Source organism: Pimephales promelas, chromosome 1 (assembly GCF_988280905.1).
Source record: "Pimephales promelas chromosome 1, fPimPro1.hap1.1, whole genome shotgun sequence".
Lineage (NCBI taxonomy): Eukaryota > Metazoa > Chordata > Actinopteri > Cypriniformes > Leuciscidae > Pimephales > Pimephales promelas.
Genome location: NC_142769.1, coordinates 25752495 through 25779745, shown reverse-complemented (window position 1 = coordinate 25779745; position 27251 = coordinate 25752495). Strand labels below are relative to the sequence as shown.

At 36.2% G+C, this 27251-nt stretch overlaps 3 protein-coding genes and 1 long non-coding RNA gene across 6 annotated transcripts in view; all 4 read right to left on the bottom strand.

Annotated features, from left to right (window-relative positions):
* The window catches only part of cdh16 (cadherin 16, KSP-cadherin), a 43076-nt gene extending 34538 nt beyond the window's left edge, over positions 1–8538 (bottom strand). Inside the window, exons 1-3 of the mRNA XM_039674399.2 lie at positions 8496–8538; positions 7727–7785; positions 7554–7649 (exon numbers count right to left, since the gene is read on the bottom strand). Of these exons, the coding sequence (XP_039530333.1) occupies positions 7554–7649; positions 7727–7783 (153 nt within the window). The 5' untranslated portion in view covers positions 7784–7785; positions 8496–8538. The remainder of the gene's footprint in view (positions 1–7553; positions 7650–7726; positions 7786–8495) is intronic.
* On the bottom strand, positions 2267–6027 carry LOC120470637 (uncharacterized). The gene is made up of 4 exons (XR_016156318.1): positions 3610–6027; positions 3386–3454; positions 3033–3138; positions 2267–2776 (listed from the first exon to the last, which is right to left on the bottom strand). It is a non-coding gene; the product is annotated as an uncharacterized LOC120470637 (long non-coding RNA).
* A 205-nt stretch (positions 8539–8743) lies between the features above and the next one.
* Positions 8744–11230, bottom strand: rrad (Ras-related associated with diabetes). Of its 3 annotated transcripts, none has more exons than XM_039674401.2 (5): positions 11059–11230; positions 10582–10946; positions 10354–10427; positions 9974–10178; positions 8744–9757 (listed from the first exon to the last, which is right to left on the bottom strand). In XM_039674401.2, coding segments are annotated over exons 1-5 (924 nt in total). In that variant the 5' UTR covers positions 11061–11230; the 3' UTR covers positions 8744–9479. The 3 variants fall into 3 exon arrangements, with proteins under 3 accessions (XP_039530335.2, XP_039530337.1, XP_039530336.2); XM_039674403.2 differs by having other exon boundaries at positions 10582–10858; positions 11059–11229; XM_039674402.2 differs by having other exon boundaries at positions 8745–9757; positions 10582–10950; positions 11059–11225.
* Positions 11231–14839: 3609 nt separating this feature from the next.
* Positions 14840–17989, bottom strand: ciao2b (cytosolic iron-sulfur assembly component 2B). The gene is made up of 5 exons (XM_039674404.2): positions 17734–17989; positions 16920–16999; positions 16690–16815; positions 16555–16600; positions 14840–15144 (listed from the first exon to the last, which is right to left on the bottom strand). Exons 1-5 carry the CDS (start codon positions 17855–17857, stop codon positions 15044–15046), a joined length of 477 nt encoding a protein of 158 aa, XP_039530338.1. The 5' UTR covers positions 17858–17989; the 3' UTR covers positions 14840–15043.
* Between the last annotated feature and the right edge of the window lie 9262 nt (positions 17990–27251).

Below are 27251 nucleotides of genomic sequence, written 5' to 3'. Positions count from 1 at the left end.
CCTGAAACTTTGCAGTGTGTAGGTGACCTCTTGTCTTCTTAGCAGCATGATTGTTTTTATTTAAAATAGTTAGATTATTTTAGATTTTACACAGAATGCAAGCAAAGAAAGTTTTAGGGTACGTTTACACAACAATGAGTTTTTCTATTTGAGTTTTCTACGTACAGACGACATTTTCAAACGATCCCCATTCAAAAGGATCTGCGAAAATGGCCACAAAAAAAAAAACCTGTATTCTGCTGGCCGGCCATTAAATGGTGATGAAACACTAGAGACTGAACACGTAATATACATATGCACAACACGCGTCAACGTTATCGTCTTCAGAGATTCGCATTTTTGTTGTTTATGGAGACTGTTTTCCAAAACTTGCACTTTGAAACACATTTTCAAAAGGTTTCGTTTTCAGGCATCTAAAAGGTCGCTGTTGTGTAAACGAACGGCCAAAACCCATAAAAGGTTTTACGTATCTACTTATACTTTACTTTAGTTTAAACAAAACAAGACATATTGTGAACAATAAACCCATATATCTACATCTAAACTTTCCAAATCTATCACTTGTTTATAATAGTATCAAAACTAAAAGTTTTTTTTTTTTTACAATGATTTTACTTTTGGTGTGAAAGGGCAATTACTTTTTCCAAAAATAGAACTTTAGATTTTCAATCAAGTCCAATCAACAATCAAGTCCAGCCCAGGTGAGAAAAAGTAACATAAAAGTAACTTAACATGACTTTCCAAAAAGACACAATTAGTTACATTTTTAGGGAGTAACGCAATATTGTAACGCTTTACTTTTAAAAAGTAACAACACTGCTGATCTCTCAATTTGATCTATCAGTGTTTCAAGTCGACATGCTCCTTCCAATGTCACAACTTGTCAACTCATGTATCATCTAGAATTCACACTTGTAAATACACTTTGGACTTTCATGAGCTTGAAACTAATAACTATGAAATTCCAACTCCACTTGAAGGGCACATTAACGCCTGTTAGTGTAAACAGGGATACTGGTTGTGTAGTGGTCAGTGAGATGTTTGGCTGACCCCTTCTCTAAATGTCTGTGAGTGTAAACAAACATGGCTGATGCTGTTGACAGCAGGTATGTGACTCAGTGGTTGACACCAATTCGCACAGATATTCTGAATTAAGCTGAGCATGAGGCTACACAATGTAAATACAGTGTGATCACATGTCTTAGCACACAAACCAGAATAGCCCATCCCAGCTAGGATTTTTTTGTTCTAAAAATGTTCTGAGAACATTACCATGCAGTGTTCTAATAATGTTTTCAGCGGGTAGTTTTCTTTTGGTTCCTAAAATGTTCTCTTAAAAGTTCTAATAACATTCTCTAAAAACGTTCTAAATATGTTAAATGCTAACATTGTTAGAACATTATTTCCTGACGTTCTTATAACATTTTCAGCGGGTAGTTTTCTTTTTGTTCCCAGAATGTTCTCTGAAAAGTTCTAATAACATTGTCTAAAAACATTTAAAATATGTTTATTGCTAACATTGTTAGAACATTATTCCCTAATGTTTTTATAACATTTTCAGCGGGTAGTTTTCTTTTGGTTCCTAAAATGTTCTCTTAAAAGTTCTAATAACATTGTCTAAAAACATTTTAAATATGTTTATTGCTAACATTGTTAGAACATTATTCCCTAATGTTTTTATAACACTTTCAGCAGGTAGTTTTCTTTTTGTTCCCAGAATGTTCTCTTAAAAGTTCTAATAACATTCTCTAAAAACATTCTAAATATGTTAAATGCTAACATTGTTAGAAAATTATTCCCTGACGTTCTTATAACATTTTCAGCGGGTAGTTTTCTTTTTGTTCCCAGAATGTTCTCTGAAAAGTTCTAATAACATTGTCTAAAAACATTTAAAATATGTTTATTGCTAACATTGTTAGAACATTATTCCCTAATGTTTTTATAACATTTTCAGCGGGTAGTTTTCTTTTGGTTCCTAAAATGTTCTCTTAAAAGTTCTAATAACATTGTCTAAAAACATTTTAAATATGTTTATTGCTAACATTGTTAGAACATTATTCCCTAATGTTTTTATAACACTTTCAGCAGGTAGTTTTCTTTTTGTTCCCAGAATGTTCTCTTAAAAGTTCTAATAACATTCTCTAAAAACATTCTAAATATGTTAAATGCTAACATTGTTAGAAAATTATTCCCTGACGTTCTTATATCATTTTCAGTGGGTAGTTTTCTTTTTGTTCCCAGAATGTTCTCTTAAAAGATGGCATAACATTCACTAAGAACACTCTGAAAATGTTTTGTGATGACCTTCTATAAAGGTTTAATCATAACATTTTTAAAACATTATCCCCTAACTTTCTTATAAAGTTTTTAGCGGAAGTTTATTTTTGTTCCCAAAATGTTCTCTTAAAACCCCTCAAAAATGATTAGCTATAACATTGTTAAAGCATAACATTTTATTAATCTCAAAACTAAAACATCAAAATCTAACAGGTTTAAATGGCATCCACATAAATTATTAGAAGTTCTGCGTACAGTAAATGCCCAACATTACATGAAGAACTCAGTAAAGTCACTCATGCGTCTTGACTGCGGTGTTTGCTCAGAGCACTCATCATCAGTCTTTGCTTGTTTTGGTTCTTGCCATATTTAAAAAAATAATCCAGGAATCTGTATTAATAATAGTGTTCTACTATTCTCTCTTCTAGTTGTCCAGCTGCTCCCCCAGTTAGCATTGAGCTCTGTTCTCTGTGTGCACGGTAGAGTTTTTCCTCATAGCCTAAAAAAGAAGATCATGCAAAAGTGTAAACATAAAGAATACACATACATTAAGATCACAAGCAATATTGACATTGAAAACTTTCAAAATTAGCCAGCCTAATTAGCAGTCAGAAATTATGTAAAGACTAATTTATTGAAAGTATAAATATGATAAATTATGAGTATCTTTTTTGTTTCTGTAATTTAAAACATACTTAATCCATGTATCCAATATCTTAATACAATAAAGTTTTAAAAATGGATATTTTTCTTACACAAATGCTTCGCTTTAAAAGGGCTTTATAACCCCGCCAGAGTCATGTGGTGGATTACTTTTATCATGGATGGATGCGCCTTGATAGACGGCCATTCACTGCCATTCTAAAAGTCAGAAGAGTCAGGACATTTTTTTAAATATAACTCAGATAGTATTCATCTGAAAGAAGAATGTTATATACACTGAAGCCTTGAGAAACGCTCTTTCCAATTCATTAACGTTAACCTCTAACGTTATATGAATTACTGAATTATTATTAACTTTTACTTTCAAAAGACATTAAGATCACTTTTAAGTAAAAATACAGTATTCGTATGCATAGAACACAATACCGGCATTATAGTAGGCTACCTTGGTTGTAAATGGAGACTTTATTGTGTCATCGGTAAGTTAATCATCTTGAAACAGTCCGTTTGGAGTCTGCATTAAAACAAATCTAGCTGTTATTCAAAAGTAGCATACACTCAGATTTATTGCGACTGTCATACAATTCTAAGAAAGTTAGGTCTAATACTGAAAGACATCAAGGATAAGAGAAAGCTATGTAAACTGAAAAAATACACACAAAAACTTACAGTTGTGAAAGAGTTCCGTTGACCAGGAGTTCTGTTGTTTTGGGCCAATGTGTCGCCAATTTAGACAACGGACATTCTGCGCCGATTTCTTCAACAGAAACGTTGCTTTATTTGCGCTGTTTGTCGAGTTCAAATGTTCTTACGTCATGGGAACATCGCGCTGTGATTGGTGGTTTTAAACGTCGATCTACAGCGACCTCCAATCAGCTTCTCATCTCTTGTAAACGCATTTGTCGCAACAGTTCATTTCAGAGTAGCCTAATATATCCTCAAAACACTTTACCGTATGCTGTTTTGACAATGTTCCTCTTTCATTATGGAAAATTATGCCATTATTCTATAGGTTAAAATAATTCTAAAATCTGTTACCTAAACAGCTTCCTTAAAATATCCTTACAATTTTATGAGCTTTTGTTAACATATATTATGAGATTTTGTCATCTCAGGTAAATGTCCACAAAACATTTGATGAATGTTGCTTTGATAATGTTCCTCCTTTGTTATTGTGCCAATGATTTATAAAAGATAACAACATTTCGACAAAAAATCCTCAAAATGTATCATGCAAAATGTTTGTTAAAAAGTCAATTTAAAGGAATGTTTTATTAAAAACATTTTATCATCTCAGGACTAAATAATATATCCTCAAAACATTTTGCGAACGTTAATTTGATTATGTTCTTCCTCTGTTATTATGGTAGGCCTACATTCAATATTTTATGAAAGATCATTCTATAAACTTTTACCTCATCAACATCCTCAAAATGTTACATTTAATACATTCTAGTTTTGTTAACACGTCACATTACAAGAATGTTTTATAAAAACATTCCATCATCTCAGGCCTCAATGATATCCTCAAAACATTTTTCGAACGTTGATTTGATAATGTTCCTCCTCTGTTATTATGGAACATTGTTTCAGTGTTTTATTGAGAACGTTGTAATATCTGTTATCTCAACAACATTCCCAAAACATCCTTAACATGTTACAGTGTTAATGTTTAAACACGTCACATTACAAACATTTTATTAAAAAAACATTCCATCAACTCAGGCCTCAATGATATCCTCATAACATTTTGCGAACGTTGATTTGATAATGTTCCTCCTCCGTTTTTATGGGACATTGTACCAATGTTTTATTGAGAACATTGTAATATCTGTCATCTCAACAACATTCCGAAAACATCCTCAACATGTTACAGTGAAAATGTTCTAGTTTTGTTAACACGTCACATTACAAGAACATTTTATAAAAACATTCCATCATCTCAGGACTAAATAACATCCTCAAAACATTTTACGAACGTTGATTTGATAATGTTATTCCTATGTTTTTATGGGACATTGTTTCAATGTTTTATAAAAGATCATTCTACAAACCTTTACCTCATCAACATCCTTAAAATGTTAAATTTAAAACGTTCTAGTTTTGTTAAACACGTCACATTACAAGAACATTTTATAAAAAAACATTCCATCAACTCAGGCCTCAATGATATCCTCATAACATTTTGCGAACGTTGATTTGATAATGTTCCTCCTCCGTTTTTATGGGACATTGTACCAATGTTTTATTGAGAACATTGTAATATCTGTCATCTCAACAACATTCCGAAAACATCCTCAACATGTTACAGTGAAAATGTTCTAGTTTTGTTAACACGTCACATTACAAGAACATTTTATAAAAACATTCCATCATCTCAGGACTAAATAACATCCTCAAAACATTTTACGAACGTTGATTTGATAATGTTATTCCTATGTTTTTATGGGACATTGTTTCAATGTTTTATAAAAGATCATTCTACAAACCTTTACCTCATCAACATCCTCAAAATGTTAAATTTAAAACGTTCTAGTTTTCTTAACATGTCGCATTACAAGAATGTTTTATAAAAAACATTCAGTCATCTCAGGCCTCAATGATATCCTCATAACATTTTGCGAGCGTTGATTTGATAATGTTCCTCCTTTGTTTTTATGGGACATTGTACCAATGTTTTATTGATAACATTCTAATATCTGTTATCTCAACAACATTCCCAAAACATCCTCAACATGTTACAGTGACAATGTTCTAGTTTTGTTAACACGTCACATTACAAGAACGTTTTATAAAAACATTCCATCATCTCAGGACTAAATAATATCCTCAAAACATTTTGTGGACGTTGATTTGATAATGTTCCTCCTCTGTTATTATGAGATATTGTGCTAATGTTTTATTGAGAACATTGTTTAATCTGTTATCTCAGCAACATTCCCAAAACATCCTCAAAATGTTACAGTGAAAATGTTATATCTTAGTTTACATTTAACCTTATAGGAACATTATTTGAAATGAGAAAACATCCTTAAAACATTCTTAAAACATTGCATTCAAATGTTTTATTTAAAACATTAACCAAACCTCTAGGGAGTGTTAGCCAAAGTTCTAAGAACGTTCCCTGTTAGCTGGGATGTCATACCAATAATTCCCATGCAGTGAATGTTAATTCTTTTGTTTGGTTCCTGGAATGTAACTCTGAATAGTGTTTTTTCCATACTTGCCCTGCTTATTTAGAATAGCATGCCAGTGAGTGTTTATTTGGGAAAGGTAAAGATTGATTGAAGCGCTAATTGCACACAGCATGACTTGTGTGGCACTTTGTAGCTTGCCTGTCCCCCTGTCTGTTCGATCTGATATGCAACCTACGCACCTGCACAGAATATCCAGGAAAATCCAGTCTTTTAAACCCATGCTTGCTTGTTTTGATTGACTGTGGTAAAAAAAAAAAAAAAAAAAAAAGCTAGCGAAAAATGTATTAAATCTATCTGGGGGCCTTGCAGCAAGAACACAACACTCTGATGAAAGCTAAATAATAATAAACAAAAATCATGTGTCACTTATTTTTAAAGCCTTTCATAGCCATCATCCTGCCCCTTCAGTGATCACACAGGGTGTGGGTAATTATCCACCCACTCACATGTAGGCCATTTTACTTGATTTGGACAGTGCACATAGACTGTTTTGATAGCATGCCGTCAAATTCAGAAAATGAGGACTAGGACCCAAACAGTACTTCTGAAATGCCGCCAATTACAGTGTCTTAGCAAAAAGCTTTTTGGAGAGCAACTGGGCTATTACTAAACGGCATCTGGTAAAGATTTCTGACACAAGGTTTGAAGTAAAGCATTGGAGCTCCATATTTAGCTTGGTGATGACTGGTTGTTGCGTGAATGCCTGCTCATAATTACACCTTGAGTTTTGAGAGCTCTGAGGAGTGGGATGTAGGATTTATTGAACGGCTCAATGTTCAATGCTCTGCTTTTTCGGTCCTTTCTCTACATTGCTCTTGGAAGCAGTCATTAATACATTGACAGAACTCTTTAGTCATTCTGAAAACAGCACACAAGGACAGTCCATTTTAACCAACTAAATCCAGTCTATGAATAACATGCAGAACAAAATATGTTTCACTCAGTAATCTTCTGACAACATGTTGCTTTGTCTGTCAGAGCTGCTTATTAAACATTTTAGCCAACTAAAATGTTCAGAACCTTGGTATTACATCTTCACATTTGAAGATTACATCATTTCTATTGGGAATGAGAGAGTCTGACATTCTACTGGCCTTCATAATTGTATTGCTTATTGAAATAAAATTTTCATCAGCCTAGTCAACAAAACCATTGCTAGACAAAGTGGCAACCTGTATCATCCTATATTAAGTGCAAAACACTCCTCTTAACCTCCACAGCTCTTTGTGGCCCTTACCGTTCATCTGTTTGAGCTACACTCTACACAGACTTGTCAATTATGCTTATTATACACATTTTATTTATTATTTTCTTGTATATATTTATTTTTACAAATACATAATATAAGTAAAGCTATATTGTAAACTAAAATGTAAATGTCCAAAAAATATATTGTCCTCATTAGAAAGAACTCACCTTGGTGAGGTACCATGGGAAAATACCATCATAGTTTTCAGGAACACCAATTTTAAGATGAGCAGTCTCAGAAAGCAAAATGTTCTGAGTCAGCACCTAAAATAGAAAGTAATTAATAGTATAAGTTAAATCATGGTGAGTGATAATGTACACAAAAGTCCAAGAGAACTTACGCTCAGTGCAATAAAGCAAGCACTCAGAGATTCCATTGAGCCAACAGTTGCCTTCATGCCTGAGACAAAAACAACAACACAATTTTAGCATTTAATTGCTTATTTGCTAAAGTTCAAGCTTCAGTTTTGTTCACGTTTAAGATAATGTAATTGGCTGAGTGAACGAATCAAGCGTGCCATATTATACTTTGTCTCCAGTTAATGTTCAACTCGAAGACACCTCATTAATGTAACATCACGTAAGTTTCAAGTAACTTTACTAACTGTAATTTGCTCTTTTTTTTCAGGGACTACACGATTTAGGCTAACTTCTTTTTTTTAATACTTACATAAAACAAGAATGCGGGAGGTAGGCCTACCGGTTTCAGAAAATAATAAATAGGCCTAAGGATAATAACGACTATTATCAATTAAAACGAACAAAAAATATATATAAACGAACTACTCCGTGATTACGTAGTAAGGAACAAAAAATACCATATCGGCTATGCCATTTGACACAGAATTAAATAGATCCACTCGCACTTTACACAAATAAATAAAATATATCCTAAATAAAGTTATGGGTACTGTAACAATGTGGATGTTTTATGATGAAATACGAATACGTGTAGCCTAATAAACACAACGCAAATAATTTAAAACGACATAAAAAATATCTAAATTACCGTCAGGGTGAACTGTGACAGATGCAGCTAAATGCGCTTTTTCGTCTGAGTGATTCTGATTATCTGATAGGCCTATGTTGTCTAATAAAAGCAGCTCTTACCTCCCGTCCACACTCACCGATAGCGAAATTGAGAATGGCTAAAGAGTTAGAAGTGCATTGCATCTGCCTTGTATCTGATTAATGATTAGCTTTCTAAATTTGTCTGAGAAAACCTTTAACTACCTTGTTTCCTCCAATTATACTACATCGTCCTTGCTTTGCATATGTATAGGGGAATAAATTACATGGTATTATAACCTCAAGTTTGAATCATTTATTTTGTGTTTGTAGAAATAGTCAATTCAGATTGTTTTTTATTTTTTATTGTTTATTTAATTATAAAACCAATTGTAAACATGTAACAAAATTAACAACTCAATAATATTAAATGCCTTTAAGTGCAAATCAAACGTTGTTAAAAACAGCTCACAAAACATAATTTATTGCTTCTACATCGTCATTTGCACATGGAGCATAAATGTCGAAGTAGCCATATGTCAGACCTCTTATATTGCCTCTTGCCCTCCCCTACCCCACCCCCCCAAAAAACCAAACCTTCTAGTTTGGTGTCTTGACTGAGTTACGAACCTGCGCACTCAGTTTCAAGTAACATTAGATTCCATATGTTATTTAAACGAGAAAAATGTACTTGTGCTCATCTATATGCACACATGTGCATTCCACATCTGATACAGCTGTAGTGCACATCAGGAAAAGAACCAATTTCTTTTGCCTCCGTGCAAACATAACCATAGCTCTCCGAAGGGAACATTGTGATAAGTGGATTTACCTCCTATTTACATGCGTAGAATTTGACAACTATACATATTAAGGCAACGAAACAAAAACAGGAACATAACAATAAAAAAGCCTCATGCCGGCTATCATAATCAACATGATTTTGTCAGCTTTGTTTCATATGATCTCTTTTTCAGTTTACAAAACAAGTTCATATTTGTCTGTACAGCTAAATAGTCCTTATGTTAGCATTAAAAACACACAGCTTCTGGTCGTGGGTATCAGAGGGCATATTAGTCCAGTTTTTCAGAGCACTGACAGGTCGTGACAGGATTTGGACTTCTGTCTAAAGGCCATCTTCTTGTTCTTCCGGGCCACCATGCGGCCCAGGAAACGTTTGGCCTTTTTGCTGATGCTCTCGCGGCGTTTGCAGTTGGCCATGCGGCGGGCGTTCTCTTCCTTGCTGTCCTTGCGAAGGCGAATTTGCCGTACGATGCCCTCGAAGAGGTCGCGCACATTGTGATGCAGGGAGGCTGAGGTCTCAATGAACTTGCAGTCAAACACAACGGCACAGGCACTGCCCTCTAGAGAGATACGGAAAAAGAGATGCAGGTGAGCAATAACTCCATTACCAGAGGGACTGAGGCTACAATGTCATCATTACTATATGCCTCCTGGCTGTTCCTCAAAGCTCAGGAGAGTTGAGTACTTTATCCAAAACATGACTCCAACCAGAGCTGGAAAGTCTGTGTTTCTACATCCCATATTTAAAATAGAGAAGAAGATGGGTGAAATCTTACCATCTACAGAAACTTCTCGCGACCGCACCAAGTCACTCTTGTTTCCCACCAGGATGATGGGGATGTTTTCCGACTGCCGAGCTCTGCGCAGCTGGATTCGTAGCTCCGAAGCTTTCTCAAAACTGGACTTGTCTGTCACCGAGTACACGATGATATAGGCATCTCCCATACGCATGCACTGATCTTTCAGCCACTGGCTGTTATCCTAGGAATAAAATTTTTGGTTATACAGTGCAAAGTTTATGGTAATCATAAGCCATTCCATTTTTCAAATCTATGTATATTTATTTTAATTAATTTAAAATATTTTAATATTTGTATTTTTTAAATTAATTTAAAATAAATACGTGAATAAATTACTCTTATTGTTGATTGCTTACCTGTTCCCATATATCATACAGAAGGATTGATGTCTCCTCATCATCAACCACAAGGGATCTGTCATATGTGTTTCCTGAAATTAAAGTACAATAGCTACATAAGCACACGATATATCACACAGGTTTTTTTTTTTTTTTTTTTTAAATAACCACCTCACTTAAGACAGATGCTGCACTTAAGACTGACTGTGTCCTAAAATCTTCTGAAATGATAGGTCTGATATTTACCCGTTTCCTCGCAGTCGCTACTGTCTTCAACTCCACCGAATATTCTCGCCAAACTCGACTTTCCAACGCCGTGCTCGCCCAGGAGAACCACCTTGTAGACCTGTCCGTCTGAGTCGCTGCCGGAGGAGATGACCGAGTCGGAGGAGTCGGACACGCAGCTGTTCCTGTGCTGCTCTCCCGGACTGTAGCGCATGAGGCTGGACAGCTCGGTGGGTTGAGCCTCGGGCATCGAGTGTAGCTCTCGGTCGTCCACTGGCATGCTCCTTCTGTGCAAGTTCTGCAGGTGGAGGGGAAACGGCATGCTACCTCTCCTCTTATCCATGTTCCTCAACTTGTCTCCTTTGTTCAAAGTCATGACTCCAAACCTGTCTGTGTAGAACTATATTATAACAACTGTAGGCTATACTTATACACTTATAGGCTAGCCTACCTATAATACTACTAAGAGATATGAAAACATGTCAAAATTATACTTACATGTGAGTGGGGCTATAACGTCTTCCGTTCAATGTCAAAATTCCAGTTGTCCCGTTTAACTCCGTTATATTCTTCCACTGAGGGTTTCGCTTATAATCTCTGACGATACGTGGATGCCTTATTTATGCGAGTGAGTGACGTCAGCCCGAGGGAGGGCTTGCCTCGGAGAATCAGTCATCTCTCATAGTAGTAGAGCAACATGATTTTGAGGGAGGGGCGTGTGATTCACAATCTTGCGAGGGCGTCCAACAAAGAGGGGTCTTCCCTCCCCTGCTCGTGTAGTGCCTAGTGCGTGGACGATGGGCTTAATCGGGTCCGGCCAAATGCGTTCTTTTATTTGTCTGTAGTGTAAAGGCGTATAGTCAGTCATAATGCTTCAAGAAATCAGATTGCACACATTGTTTTCACTTTCATTACACTGCTGAAACAAACATCTTGCTATTTTTTACCTGGTTTAATGGTCTTATAGCCGGAGAACACTGTACAATTCGTCATTTTTATAAACCAAACAATTTGAAAATGCTGTAAATTAGTATAAGATGCCTATAATCCTATAGCCTATGGTAAAATATATTTCAATAGACAACTATGTAATTTTCCTGTCAATTTTTTTTTTTAGAAATAGCAATAGCATGAATTATAGCGTGTATTTTTAAACTCTCTCTCTCTCTCTCTCTCTCTCTCTCTCTCTCTCTCTCTCTCTCTCTCTCTCTCTCTCTCTCTCTCTCTCTCTCTCTCTCTCTCTCTCTCTCTCTCTCTCTCTCTCTCTCTCTCTCTCTCTCTCTCTCTCTCTCTCTCTCTCTCTCTCTATATATATATATATATATATATATATGGGGTGGTTTTTTTTCCTGTAGCATTTCATGTTATTTGTATAATTTTAGTGTTATTGTTATTCTGATGTTTTCTCTTTTGTGTGGCAAACTGTGCTTTATATTAGCCTAATATTATTGAAAAGGTACATTTTTAAGTCACCATTATGCTTTTAATTGTACAGCCTTTTTTATTATCACCAGTATTTTACAGTAACAAAATTAAAACAGTTGGACAGTTTGGCACATTAACAATTAAATTAAATTAATTCATAACATAGTCACAAATTGTAAAGTCACCAAAATGTCATCACGTATCATCATTGAAACTTTTTTTTTATTTGTATATCGTGGAATTACCAAGGGCAAAACGACCCTTTCATCACATTGCTGGAGTGCATTATTGATAGTTCAATGTTGCCATCCAGTGGCAAGAATTGGTACATAATTGACAATTTCTTCATGTTTTATTAGATCAGATTTTTTTTATTCATTTGCTCTCACGTGTAGAGACTTTTAATAAATTTGGCAAGTTTTCTCCACTCAGTTCTTTTACACACAGACTTATTATGCGGAGGATGTTTATGCATTGCAATGACTTGCCAAAGTTATGGGATCCTGCACTAGTTTCTGAAATTCAACTAACACGCCAAGGCCTGGAAAATAAGTGCTTAACCACGAAGGAACACTAATATACACTAACACTGTATACACTAATAAACTTGTGCTCACAGATCATTTATTTATACATCCAAAAACAGGCAGGACATACAAAGTAAAGGGCAGAATCACGTTTATCCACGTTTATTGTGTATTTACTGACGTGCCCTTGTTTTTATGGGCAAAACGAAGCAACAGCTTAAAACCAGAATTTTTTTTAGCTTAAATGCGCTATCAGAAAGAATGATGACAACTCATCAGTTGCAAGGCATTTTAATTCTGCAGGACATCCTGTCAATATGCTCAAATTCATGGGCTTAGCGCTCGTCAATAGGTCTCTCCAAAGAGGCCCCCTGCAACCAGAGGCTGGTTTCTTATAAATGGAGCACTAATGTGTATTGTATGTCCATTTTTTTATGTATAACAGTCGTTGTGTTTCATTAATGGACTGTTAGAAACATTAGTGACATTACTGGTTTAACATTTTAACATTATTGGTTGGTGTTTATATGGGTGTAGCAATGGGTGTGGGCATAAGATTGGCTACATTGTGATCTTGTTGCACACTGAAGAAGGCACGAGCCGAAACACATCTGTGCAAATTAAAATAAAAAGAACATATGCATAGCAGCATAGTGCAGCCTTTCCCCTCAATTTCGTACTGTTTAATTCAGACAATGAGATTGTGAGACACAAATATGTGACCTGACATATGCCCTTTCTACTTATAAATGCATGATAACACCAATTTATTTGAAAGTTTGGTATTTTATGACTGGACCGAAAAGACTTGCAATGTTAGTCGGGCATTTATAAAAAGACTATTGAATAAGAGTTCTGTTACATGAAATAATATCTATCATGCATTTTTAATGCATGCCACAGAAAGCACTTTTTATGACTTGAAAGCCAAGCAAGTGTAATCTAAATCGACTGCTTAGTTGCCTACCTGTTGTGTAAACCTAAAATAAACTTATTATAGTATCTGTATCATCACTGTCTTCTGCCTTTATTTTAGACAGACTATGGATTATCTTCAAACCTTTAGATGACAAAAAAAAAAGTTTCAATTATAACTTACAACACAGGTCAGTAACTTGTTAAATTGCAAAAACATAGAACGTAAGGTCAATGGTCTGTGATGAAGGTTAATAATAGCTAATTCTACAGAAGTTCCCATGCCTCTTTTGTGAAGTGTCTATTGTAAAGTCAAGAAGGGACAATGTACATCCAAGCCAGTGGTTCTCTCAAAATAAACCCTGACAGAATAATGAGGACCCCAACACGAAGCGTTGTCCACGGTGAGAGCAGTCTATGGGTGAGAGCAGTTGCAGCGGCAAGTTCAAACTAAACGGCCATTTAAGAGATAAGGTAAACCGTCATTCATGTCACTTATTACACAGCATTTCGCTACATAAATAATTATGGGGATAAGATATTTTGATTTCAGATTTAACTGTTTTAAAATCGTACCTGTTTGTATCTCATGATTCAACAGTGTACATAACAACAGTCAAAATGGCAGCAGGTGCGTTAGTATAAAAAAAGAGCCAATGATACTGGATGGCATAATTAAATAACTGTACACAAAATATTCATTAGACTGCGTTTTAATATTTTATTAGCTCACCAAACGCAAAACTTCTTAGCAAGCATATAGAACTGTTGACTTCAGTAACCCGGATGAGCCTGCGTTATCTAAGTGGTTGATATCTAGGAATGACTTTCTGCTGGATGGTACTATTGGCCAATCAGAATCAAGAATTCCATAGAGCCGTGAAATAATGATGTAAAGTAAATCTGTATTTGATTTATCTGGAGAAATGAAATATTTATACCACAGCATAAAAAATTAGGCCGATTTTATTTATTTTTAGCCTTTTTTATTCATTGTTACCTTCCAATCAAGCTTATGCAAGAAAAAAAATATCAGATTACAGTAAATAGCTGTAACATCAATACAACTGAGCTTAGGAAAATATTGTTTGCTTACGAGTCATTGCTTGAACTTTTTCTTAAACTCAATTTTTTATTGGCAAAAACAAGAGGTACAAAACAAAGCAGTCCAAACTATTTCTGCTGTACACATGCTCCATTTTGATCAATAAGAAATGTCTTTGAGAACAACTCTAAAAGGATGCTATGTCAAAATGAGACTACTATTAAAAGTAATTTTGTACATATTCACAAATATATGACATAGTTACAAAATAGCTTTTCATTCTGTATTCACATAACATTAATAAAAATTCTGTTTCCACATACCTATTACTGTGGTTCCCTTTCCTGACACCTTTTTAGCTCACCTCTCACTTTATAAGTACTAACCAGTCTTCCTGATCTGGTACTGTGAGTGTAGCAATAGAATTATAAAAGAAGCAAAACAATAGCAATAACGATAAATTCAATAACATTATTATCATCATCATCATCACACAACTCTGGCTTGCCTTTAGGAGTTCAATCAAGATAACGTGTCAAAGGAGCACACTGGAGAGGCAGGCTTCTTCTGATCACATGCTTCTGGTGTACAGACACTGGTTGACCACCTCCAGAAGCTGAGAGTTCTCCAGAGCTGCTGCTACTCTCTCTTTGTCAGCGAGCTGCTTATTGACTGGAGAAAAAAAAAACAAAAAAAACACAACATATTATTATCAAACTCAACAGGGTGCTATGTGATAATACTGTACCATTTTTGATATATTGTTTTCTAAAGCCTATATATTGTCATGCACACAATCTACTACATGCCTTCTGCACAGTGACTGATGGTTCAAGTAAATGGCCTTTAGTATAATTCTAAAAAGGTCATAGTACACGTGTAAAAATAACTTTTATTTTGTAAGTAATATTTAAAAATTTTTCCTGGAGTGAGGGAACTTTCTCTTTATTTGATTATGCATGTGTAACAAAGGCCAGCTAGTAGTTGCTGTGCCATTAAACCTCACTCCTCTGATCTGAATAGGCGTTCTAGCGACAGATGCAAGATGCTGCAGTCTTTGGCTTCCTTGTTAGAGCACCTGACTCTCAACGCAGGAGACCCCGGTTCGAGGCCCACACTGAGTGGGACGAGGGGTTACACAAGCATATTTAAAAAAGAAAATTGAATCAAATATGATATAACAGGCTATTGAGGAATGTGTATTTTTACATTTCTTAAACATCATTGCAGTGCATTGCATTTATATGTTTTGCCCCACACAATTAAAACTACAGAGCTTTGATCATAAAACAAAGCATTTTAACGTCTTAATATTTATCCGTATAACATATCTTGGATCTTACGAAGACACTGTTACTTGGGAGATGAGTAGCAAATCATGTATATGCATTTTAGGAAAGTAATATACTGCTATACTTATATAAAATCTCATAATTTATATTACAAGCCATTAGAAATGTACCGTATGTTTTGAATGTATAAAGATAATATCTGCTCAAAATTACAGTTTTGCTTTAGTGGACTGAATAATACGCATGTATTTTTTTTTTTCTTACGTGAGTCCCATATTCTCACTATGTCATCCTAAATGGGCCATAAAAGCCTGATGTATCCAACAGATAATATCAAAAACATATGCCATATATAATATATGTAATGTAGTGTGTGTGTGTGTGTGTGTGTGTATATATATATATATATATATATATATATATATATTATTTGCAAAGCTGACTTTTCATCAGCCATTAAAAAAATAGGATTCTTTACTTAAAAAATACCAGCATATATTTAAAATATAACATACAACAACAACAATACCTTTCAAAAGTTTGGGGTCAAACATTTCTTTCTTTTTTAAAGAAATTAATACTTTAAGGATGAGTTAACTTGATAAACAGTGATAGTAACGATTTATATTGTTATAAAATATTTATATTCTAAATAAATGCTGTTTCTATTCAATGCATTCTAAACTTTCTATTCATCAACAAATCCTGAACATCCTGATAAAAAATATTCAGCAGCACAACTGTTTCCAACATAACGGAGTAGCAAATCAGCATTATAATAAATGTTTACCTGCATCCTCTGAGGCATGTGTGCCAGGTGTGATATGAACGTCAATCTAACAACAAAAAGGCAAAAACGAATTACTTAAATGGGAAATCCCAAAGCCTAATGCAAGCCAGTGTTTGGCAGCTCACTAAAATGTACCTTAAACCTGTCTGGCAGGGAGCGCAGAAGCTTGACTTTGATAGACAGGCCAATGAGAGTGGCCATACTGCAGTGTGGGATAGTCGGTGTGAACTCCACAGACACTGTGCTCTCCTCATCATTCACCTACTCGGAGAGAAGAACGTGAAAGAGACAGATAGAATTTTGTATCCATTTGATTAATGCGTAAAGGTCTATTCTTCTTCAAACTGCTCGCAGATCAGACTCACATTGACGCGCATTTGTTCCACGACATTCAGTTCTTCGAGGGACAGTGGGTGCTCGGGATCGTTGATTGATCTGATTAGATGTGATCATTTAGTTAAGAGCTCACTCAAAGTATACAAAATGATTTAAATTGAGGCTTCTAAACTACAGCAGTTTACTAAGAGTAACTTGGGGTACCATAATTTGATGAACACTCGGCCCGGCAAACAGATAGGCATACACAAGTGATACTCAAAGTTTACTCAAAGATGCCTTATTAATATATCAATCTATTTAACATAGGCTATGCCTCCTCTGTATGGATAGAAAACTGTTATATTACACAAATTCAGATTCTTCTCAGAGGTTTTTCAACATGTTTTATTATGATATTTTCAAAAATAACGAATGAAATAATGATAGAAATAATGTCTCTTCAGTATTAGAAATATATATATAAATAATAAATAACTACAAGAAATACCTCCAAATTAAACAAAAACACCTCTCATAAAATTACAAACACGAATTAACAAAAATATTTAGTTTTCTTTTTTTATCCTGTTTTTCTTCCTCATCCTCCTTGTTTGCCCATCTATATTTTGCTGTAAAGCTGATCTTACCCAGCAGTGTTTTGAATACCAGGACATTTTCATCACTGTATAAAAAACAGAAAAACAGCTAAGACGGCCAGGACAGAACAGTTGGTCACCCTAGATTAGAATAACTGTCAACAGGGCAGATAATTCAAAGCAACAAGGCTGACTTTACACGGCACTTTTCTAGCTAGAGCCAAATGATGTAAGTAAACGGTATTGAGGTATTTTGAAAGGATATCGAAGATCTCCCTGTCATCGATGGGGTCCGCAACATCCTCATCTTCATCAGTTGCAGTTAGGAGTCTTTCCCCTGATCGCTGAAATATCAGAGGATTGGCGTTTTCTAATCGAGTTCCTGACATTATTATCTACTCAACGATAAAATAATAACCAACAACCAACGGTGTCAGACGTCAGATATCTTCGCAAACACTGCGAACTGCGAAGCCAAAACCATATGATGTCTATGGCCAAAACAACCCAACCGGAAATGATACCCGGAAACAGTATAAACGATTTTTAAAATAAAAGTTTTATTAATAAAAGTCCGGCAGTTTTCGAAGAAGAAGAAGAAGAAGAAGAAGAAGAAGAAGAAATTTCATCTCAGATTTATGGCAACAGTGACCGCAGATTTAAACTATTATCATTGCACAGAATTACCTCGTGGATCAGGACAATTTTCCAGTTTAAAGTGATTTAGTTTTTGAAATGGGGAAACAAAAAAATATTTGTCTTTAACTGAGGGGTGATACAAGTTTTATGCAAAAGGGCATTCAGTATTATCCATTTGCATACACCTGTTTCTCTAACACACGTGAGGCAGATGTGAGAGCAAAACATTCCCAAAACATCTGTCATCCGGGTGGTCATGACTGTCATCAGTACACTCCAGATTCAGAATAACATAACATGCAGGTAGAAGAATGCAAAGCTCTTTCTTCCCTGAACTAAAACTATTAGTTTCAGGTTTAGCATTCTCACATCAAAGCAGTGTCCATCAACCTCGAAAGCATTAATTTAACAGTGAGGTTAGGCTATTTGTGAGCCAATGCTTATTCCAGTTATGAAGAGCCGTTTGATCTAATTCTTAGGCATCTGTATGCAGGGCCATAGCTAGAGGATTCAGGGCCCCCTGAAAAAATATTGATGTGCGCCCCTACCACCCTCCACCAATATCGTTTACTGTACAATAGATGACCATGCAGGCCCACATATAACAGAAGATGGTGATGTTGTTGTAAAACCTTTATTTTAAAAGTTAAATGTTACAACTATCAAAAAGCAAGAAATTGTTAAATGATAATAAATCCATTTAAAAAAAAAAAGTAACAGCAAAATAATGACCCCCCCCCCCCCCCCATCAGTCTGTTACAATTCATACATTTTAGAAATTGACAAGAATGCAGTCAAATGTAAAAAACAAAACAAAAACAAAACAAAACAAAAAACCCAAAACAATTATTGTCTTATTTTTTTTATAAAGATAATATGGAACTGGTAATTTTATTAAATAAAGCTACAGTAATAAATTTATTCATCCAAGTGCAGTGTGTTGTATTTTTATTTTTTTTTAACTCTATTTCCGTTTGGTTCACATGATGTCACTGTAGCTTTGTGCCGCCATCTTTACGACCGACGGTCTCAGTAATACCTGCAATATCTTGTGCAGTTAGAAGGATAGAAGAAAGGATAGAAGCATAGAAGAAAGAAGTGGTTAGCTGTCATTCAAAGAGATCATATTGTATCCATAGACTGTAAGATTGTATCATGTGTCATCTTTCACACACCAAACCCGAAGCGTGCAGCCATAGACCCTTATACATCGAGTAAGTTATGAATCGAGTAAGTAATGAACTGTTTCATGTCTGAATGGACAAATACATAAACTTTATGTTGAAATGTCCTTTTTGGATAGTATTCGAGTATAAGGTTATGTTTTTAACAGAGTTGTCATCCAGTCTCTTTGTGGAGAGAGAGAGAGAGAGAGAGAGAGAGAGAGAGAGAGAGAGAGAGAGAGAGAGAGAGAGAGAGAGAGAGAGAGAGAGAGAGAGAGAGAGAGAGAGAGAGAGAGAGACGAGGAAAACAAACAAGCATGCAAATGGACATTATCGTGGCCGAAAAAATTATCAAGCTATTTTTTTTTGTGTGCGATTAAATGATTTATTGACTATCGCAACAGGCCTAATCTAGATTAATGACAGCTAGCTGTGAGCCACTTAACTAGCTAACAATGCTACTGAGTCAGAGCAAACAACCAATAAAATCATACATTAGAATTTTTTTTTTCCATTACATTTCCCATGATCAAATATAAATCCGCACTTTTACGTCTTTTACCCATCCAGCCACGCAGCATATTGATATGCATCAGCGGTACTCTTAAAAGCCTTCAAGCGATCTCCACTGTATGGGGAGGGGTTATGGACAAGAGATATCATGGAAGGCAAATTGGGGCAGATAATAATGGATAAAAGAAAACTGGCGGTAACAAATAAGGATCAGACTGGGATACAACTCTCCTGGCCTCCCTCTCCTTCTTTTCATGTCCTTTCTGGTACCCTGATTTATGTTTTCTTTTCCCTGACATTTTTCAGTCAAGTTAATCTCTTTCACCGAGTGCATTGTTAACTTCAGGCTGCCGCCTCAACTCTGATTGGTTCTGTTCACAAGCTGAGTTAGGACTTACAGTTTTATATGTCCATCTGATGTTTGTCACTGACTGAATAATAAATACTTTAGATCAGACTAAACCATTTTATGGAGGAAGAGAGGCAGATATTTGGAAAAAAAATATTTAACAAAATTGCATGTTTTTGTGGTTTTCATTTAAATGTCAGGCACAAATAATATAAATATTACAATTATTCATACAACAGGGGCCTATAGTATAACTGCTGGATTTTGTGCTATAATTGTTACCACCTTTCACCCCACTAGCGGCGGCCCTGTCTGTATGCAAAGTAGCCTAGATCTTGAGAACCACAGACAGCACACAAGCCAAGCAATCCTATACCAATGCAATCTCAGTGGCAGTGTGCTATACAGTAAATCTTCTTTATTTCATTTAATGGCAATAATCATTGAGATAGCCAGCATTTTCTTGCACATTTCCTTGCACAATAACAATAACCTTCAGATACAGTCCAAACAATAATAATAATAATAAAAAAAAAAGTTTAATTTTAGGTGGCTATTTGAAGATTTTGTTTTAGGAATCATCCCTATCAATCAATTAAAAAACCCAGACTCTGGCCATGTTTGTTCTCACACAATCCTTGCTATTTGTTTTTGCTCTCATTAAAAGTATTGTACTGTGTCACATTAATTATGGTGTTATTTGCAAGACTGCATATCTGCATTAGCTGCCATAGAGAATTCATTTGTTAGCGTTGCACATTTGCTCTGTCTCTTATGAATAAATTCTTATTTAAACTCTTGAAATAAATTTGCTGTTTCAGAGCATCCATAACATTTGCTTTCCTCTTAGAAGCTATGGAATTTTAAGAATGCAATGTGTGCTTTATTAAATTACACAATTTGGCTACTACTTAAGTGTTCAGTTCATAATGAGTCTCTTCCTGAGACTCACACAAAGGATTTATAGACAATGAGATTATCAAGAGAGTCACATGTTATATTTAATGGACAAGTGCTTTTATTGCAGGCTCTTTTCCAACCAATGAGACTATAAATCTGGCATCACTGCTCTGCATTTGCCTGTTAAAAGATTACCATTCATTTGCTGACTGCTTCTACAGTATGTGCTAATGTGAAGGTCAAAGGTTAACTGTATGAAAACTAACAAAGGAATTTATTGAAGTGCCACAACCTCCATCTCCTTTACGGTAGGACATTTGTGCATTCCTAAAATCACAGAGAAGCTGGTGTTGATCAAAGCCTTTTGTTAAAAATGTAACTGAGTCAGAAATGCAGCCCACTTACATTTACTTATATTTTCATTATTTCCCCCTTAATTAGCAAAAATGTTTAGAAAACCCTTTTGACATTTCGTCTACATCCAAAGCACATGGCACCCTTTAGCGTCAATTTGAGACGCAGATATTTATGTGCCAACAGGCGCCTCCTAGTGGTCTAACCCTGAACCCTACCCCAGACCTAAACCTACCCATAACCGAACAAAGTTTTGTGTGTGTTATATTGATGCTAAAGGGTGCCACGTGCATTGGATTTAGATGAAATTTCAAAAACATCACCTATATGACGCCCTAGGATGAGAATGCATTTGTTAGTTAGTTAGTTATAAACTAGCTAGTAGTTTCTAAGGCTCTGTGACTTTATGTTACAATTTAAGAAAGAACTTACGAACGACTGGTCCAACCCTTAAAATAACAACTAAATTGCCTCCACGTCCATCTTATCACTCTCTGATATTCTCCCACTTGTCTCAAAAACACTTTTTTATGCTGCACATTTTCTTAACTGTCAGTGCTCTTCTTTCTCAGCAATTTAACATCACACCTTTCTGCTAGTGTTTTTCACAGACACAGGATAGTCTCATGTCAAGTGGAAAACTTTGACTAGTGGTTTGATGGCTATAGCTAGGGGAGGTATAAGAGGGGTGCGATGAAACACAATGAGCTCTACATTCAAATATATATGGAGAGCTTCAAGAGTGGAAGGTCTGCTAGCTGTCTCCAAATAGCAAATTACTCATTTTATCCAGAGTGAGTGATTAAACCAAACGCCACTGTTAAAAATGCCCTGAATCTCAAATATTTCTGGGGGTAGGATGTAAAAAAATGAGGCCTTTTGTGCTGATTTAAATTTGATCTTGGCATCTCGGTTTATCTCAAGGCAAAGCTACCACAGGTATGATTTTGCTGCCACAAGGGTGCAGTCTTAGCACATGCTAATATCTGCCATGTATTCATTATGACAAAAACTGCAGTAATCTGCGCTGGGTTAATGCCAGTTGATAGGGAAGGCAGATAATCTCTGGCATCGTTCTTTCTTTCTTCCCTCATTGGTTGAACACAAATAAGAGGATTATTGAAGGTGCTGTGAAAACAAACTCCATTTCTTTCCTCAATACCAGAATCAGATCCTCTGGTTTCCTGAAAAAAAAAAAAAAAAAAAAAAGCCCACATCTACACACACTTAAAATGATTAAATTATTTGCCCCACAGGACCTTCAAGGTCACCTGACTGCATCCTCATAATTTGGGTGTCTTGGTCCTGCTGAGTGCTTTTGACATTTTCAGTGCAGGTCTGTCATTCTGTTTAGTAATATAACAGAAGTTTTTCAAAAGTTTACAGGAAGAGTGATTGGCCTGGTTGTGATGAATAAAGAATGAACATTATGATAAAAGGGGTAAGTACCAACAGAGTAAGTGGGGGACACATACAGTTTTGAAATGAGGGCATATGTAGGAAACAAGTCATAGATTACAATATCACTGTTAGCATGAGGGGGAGGTATATTAGTGTAGAAATGTGTGCCACACAGATATATCCACCCAACAGTACTGACCTATTTATTGTGACTGCTGCCATAATGGGTTTCTCTGTAGCATTTAGTCAGAAAGTCAAATGCCTCTTAACTAATGTCACAGCTGTTCACAAGTTCACGGTTTTGTATATGTTTTGCAAATTACTTTGACAGAGATTTTAGACAATATTTGGCAGGCCATGCTGTCTCAGAGTGCCAGGGTTAACCACAGGTTTTGCAGAGGGCATTCAGTCTTGCAGTAGATTCATTTGTTTTCTCTGGATTTTAGCCATACTGCTGATTAAAGATGGCTGGTAGAAAGCCAACTTGACAAACACTCTTTGGAGCTCAGAGGGCCTATGTATCTGTTACACTTGAAAAGGTAATAATTAAGAATAAAGGACACAATAAACTACAAATAAACAGTTTAAGAAAGGGTTAATGTGGTTGGTCATTATCGCAAAATAACCCCTCAAAGGCTGATCAGGGCACAGATTGGAGGCTACTCATCTAATAGATAAAGGAGTATTAAACAAGCTAGTGATATAAGAGATATGAAAAGTAGTGGTGGTTATGTACGCACACACACACACACACACACACACACACACACACACACACACACACACACACACACACACACTTAAAACTTGTGCATTTGTTGACAATTATGTGCAAAATATGCTGACTGCCAGGCAGACTTTGGACTAAGGATGTGTTTGATGTAAGGGTTCTCAGGGAGAGTTAAAATGCTGAGGTTGTTGACTTTTGGGGATGTCACCATTTTTGGTTCTTTCTCCAGCGGGATTGACAGGCTGAATCACTGGGTTTAGACAGCTGAAGCCATTTTCTTCAGCAGTTCAGCTGACTGGGCACAGAGGGGTGAAGAGAGCAGTCATTGCTTTCTGTCTCGTTTTCGTATTTTCAGAGTCAGACCAAACTGTAATCTTTTGCTCTCGCTATTTCTCATATAACCAAAGTGGCAAAAAGAAAGAAAAAATAAGGAGAATCTATACAAGGCTGTAAATATCACATATTGCCTGTGTTTTTGTTTTCTGTATGTTTAGTCATCTGTTTTCCTGTTCCTTTGTTCTCCTTTTCCTGCCACTAATCAGTTGTCATGGACACTCATTTAAGAACACACCTGTTAGTCTTTTAGTTAATCATCATTATTTAAGTTCTTCATTTCATTTCACTCATATTGTTTGATATGTTCCCTTTTTTGGTTTTATCTGAGCTTGCTTCATTTATTAAGCAACGCCTTTGTTTTGATATGCATCTTCTTCTTCCCTGCACTAAACGGCAACCATTACACCGATTTATTTTTTTAGAAAGCATAAAGAAAAACCACAGTGTAAATCCTAGGTTTAATTCTAGTTCAGAAATAATAATTTTGAACGGTTCCCACATAATATTTGCATTAAATTATAAATGCCCATGTAGCATACTTTTATGTGTATACGTATTGAAAACTTAAAACGTTTTTTTTTTTTTGTAACGTTTAGGATCATTTTCGATTCAAAGTGGCCATATTTGAGAAAAAAAAGTTTGATTTATTAAACAGTTGACTTATTAAATGTTTCACTATTTACATTTTGCCTCACCCTCTTTCAATGTTAAGTGAAAATTATGTTTTTACGCCGTCACACTCTGCTTCATTAAACATTCATTTAGGCCATCTCAATCATTTAGACATTGACAATTCGGCCATTTCTAATTATAAAATGTTTTGTGGCACATTTTTTTTTTTATGTGGTCTTCTGTAGCCCTTTGTCTGGAATATGTAGATATATCAGTAATAAATGGTAGGCTATATATGAAGAGTTCAGATGCAAAAGCCTCTAAATGCCGTTTGAAATTTTCTTCTAAAATGACCATTTTTATCAAGCTTGTATATTTAAGTTCAGTAATTTCACTTAAATGACAATTAATAGGTCATCTTCATTGCCATTTAAGTGAAATTACCGAACTTAAATATACAAGCTTGATAAAAATGATCATTTTAGAAGAAAATTTCAAATGGCACTTAGAGGCTTTTGCATCTGAACTCTTCATATACTCATGTTATGAAATCTGGATTCTGCAGTAACTTCTGTAAATAGCAGGCAACAGTAACATTATGTTTGTTTTGTTTTAAAGAGGTTTTTCTGCAGGATGAATGGGATTCTACCTTAGGGAATCACACTAGATAAACACAGACATGGCAAACACTTATTTTATAAACAATATGCACAATTTAAATTAGGGAAAAAAAGCAATGCTGCTTTATTGAGTGAGTTCTAAACATGCATCCTGCAACAAACTGTTCACAGTAATCACAACCAGAACACAAAACCAACACGGCACCTGGGAACAAACTAGGCTGTTGACGGGATAGCCTTTGTTGTTTATTCATTGCCATTTTCCTGCTTTCAACAAGTTGATTATGAGAACTGCTTGTTTGCTTCCCATCTAATCTACCCAGACCTTAATATGTGGCCTTGTTAGGAGATAATCAATGATATTCGGTTCATCTGTGACCGGGTTATAATGTTTGTGTGTATGTCACAGGTCGGGGTAGACGCGGAACTAACCGCACGTCACCCCTGACGTATCAACGCATACTCATCCCAAGGCATCATATTTTGCCAAAGCGTAGACATCCAACGCACATGGCACCCTTTAGCGTCAATATAACACGCACAGAGTATGGGTAGGTTTAGGTCTGGGGTAGGGTTAGGGTTAGACCACTAGGAGGCGCCTTGTGCCCCATACATATCTGCGTCTCATATTGACGCTAAAGGGTGCCATGGTAAGTATAAAGATTTCTTTACTTTATTTACTTTAAAACATCTCTTTAAAACAATTATTGATGTCGCTTCAGCGTTCTCTTCCACAGGATTCAAATGGAGGAAGGAGTGGGTATATTTCATAGGTTTAGCTGGCTCTCCCCTGAGCTCAGGTAGAGAGAAAGGAGGCGAGTACACTTCACGACTTTAGCAGGCTCTCCACTGGACTCCGGCAGAGATGCAATGATTAATGCATCCATGGCCAGTATACAGTCATTATAAAATATGACATGATTTTAAGTCAGCTATAACCTCAACTATGCAATACACTTTTAATTTATTTGGTGCTAATAAAATTATAAGGTCTATTTGGAGAGAGCGAGATGTTTATAATGTGACAATATGTCAGTCATCGTGTGATAAGGAAAAATATGACAGTTAACATGCAGCTCATGAAAAACTGATGCTAATTATCTGGGAATCATTCTCTAACAGCAGTCAGGTTGTCATTGTTTGAGCAAAACAAGTTGTGAATTTATTGTAACATTAAAACAGGAGATCATGACTTACTCTGCTCAAAGAAATGCTCGAAGCTCCAGTGGTTCGTTTCCTCTGCGGGTAAACAAACTTTAAGAAGATGTTCTAGCAGAATCACATGAACAAATTCAGGATATGCTTTTTTGTCATTGGTTTTTGCTAAATATTACCCAGATACAATAGTACTCTTTTCTGATTGGCTATTGTGAAGCCCGACATCGCTACGTGACTTGGAAGCAATTTTCTCTGTTCCCTATCGAGGGAACTCAAACTGCGTCCAAGTGACACTTTGGGGGAACGTCTCTCAGCGCAGCGTCTCTGAAGCATGAATGAAACTAAGCCAATCTCCGATTGGATCAAAGTGACGACGTGATGTGCGACGACACATAGGCGGAAGCATAAGGAACTGGCACACACAACATGTCAGCTTTCTGTTCTTCAGCTAAGCGCTCTCTGTGACTGTCAGTCTTATTTATTGTTTGTCTGTCTAAGCAAAGTGAATCTCCCTCTAAAAACTGAGATAATGGCGAGTGTGAATTTCAGGCGGTGTGTGCATCCTTGCCCTCGCTACATCACGGGCGGGGACACACAACAACTGTGTACACATTGTCTGGGAATGCAGCACGCGCAGGCAGCTCTCGAGGGAGCTGCTTGCGAGCATTATGAGGCTTTACCGCTTCGCGTGCTGCGTTCCCGACTGGCCCTTTTCAATGAAGAGGGTCAGCCTCGTGAGCCCCGTGGTGCGGGACCCGCGTTCGCCGAGGCGGCGCGGAGACGCTCTTCATGGGGCTCGCAAATGGATCTGTCTGGGGATCCCGAGGCTGCTGAGGCACCTTCTCGGGATTCATCGGACAGTTCCGATGTCCTCGAGCCTCGCGCAGAAGAAGCCGCTGCTTCTGCGCGAGTCGAGGATCCGATGCTTGAGCTGTCTGCTTCCGAGGAGGTGGACGTGCTCAGCATCGAAGGGGGCGGGGACTTCGGGGATGACTCGCCACCCCGTAG

Bases quoted from the DNA above. Each gene is read 5' to 3' on its own strand.
- rrad (XM_039674401.2), bottom strand. The intron at 10,179-10,353 runs GTAAGCAATCAA...TTTTATTCCTAG, and splicing joins TGTATGATATATGGGAACAG to GATAACAGCCAGTGGCTGAA. The intron at 9,758-9,973 runs GTAAGATTTCAC...GTATCTCTCTAG, and splicing joins GCGAGAAGTTTCTGTAGATG to AGGGCAGTGCCTGTGCCGTT.
- ciao2b (XM_039674404.2), bottom strand. From the start codon at position 17,857: ATGTCAGGAACTCGATTAGAAAACGCCAATCCTCTGATATTTCAGCGA. The intron at 16,816-16,919 runs GTGAGTCTGATC...CTCTCCGAGTAG, and splicing joins TGGAACAAATGCGCGTCAAT to GTGAATGATGAGGAGAGCAC. The intron at 16,601-16,689 runs GTACATTTTAGT...TTTTGTTGTTAG, and splicing joins CCCTGCCAGACAGGTTTAAG to ATTGACGTTCATATCACACC.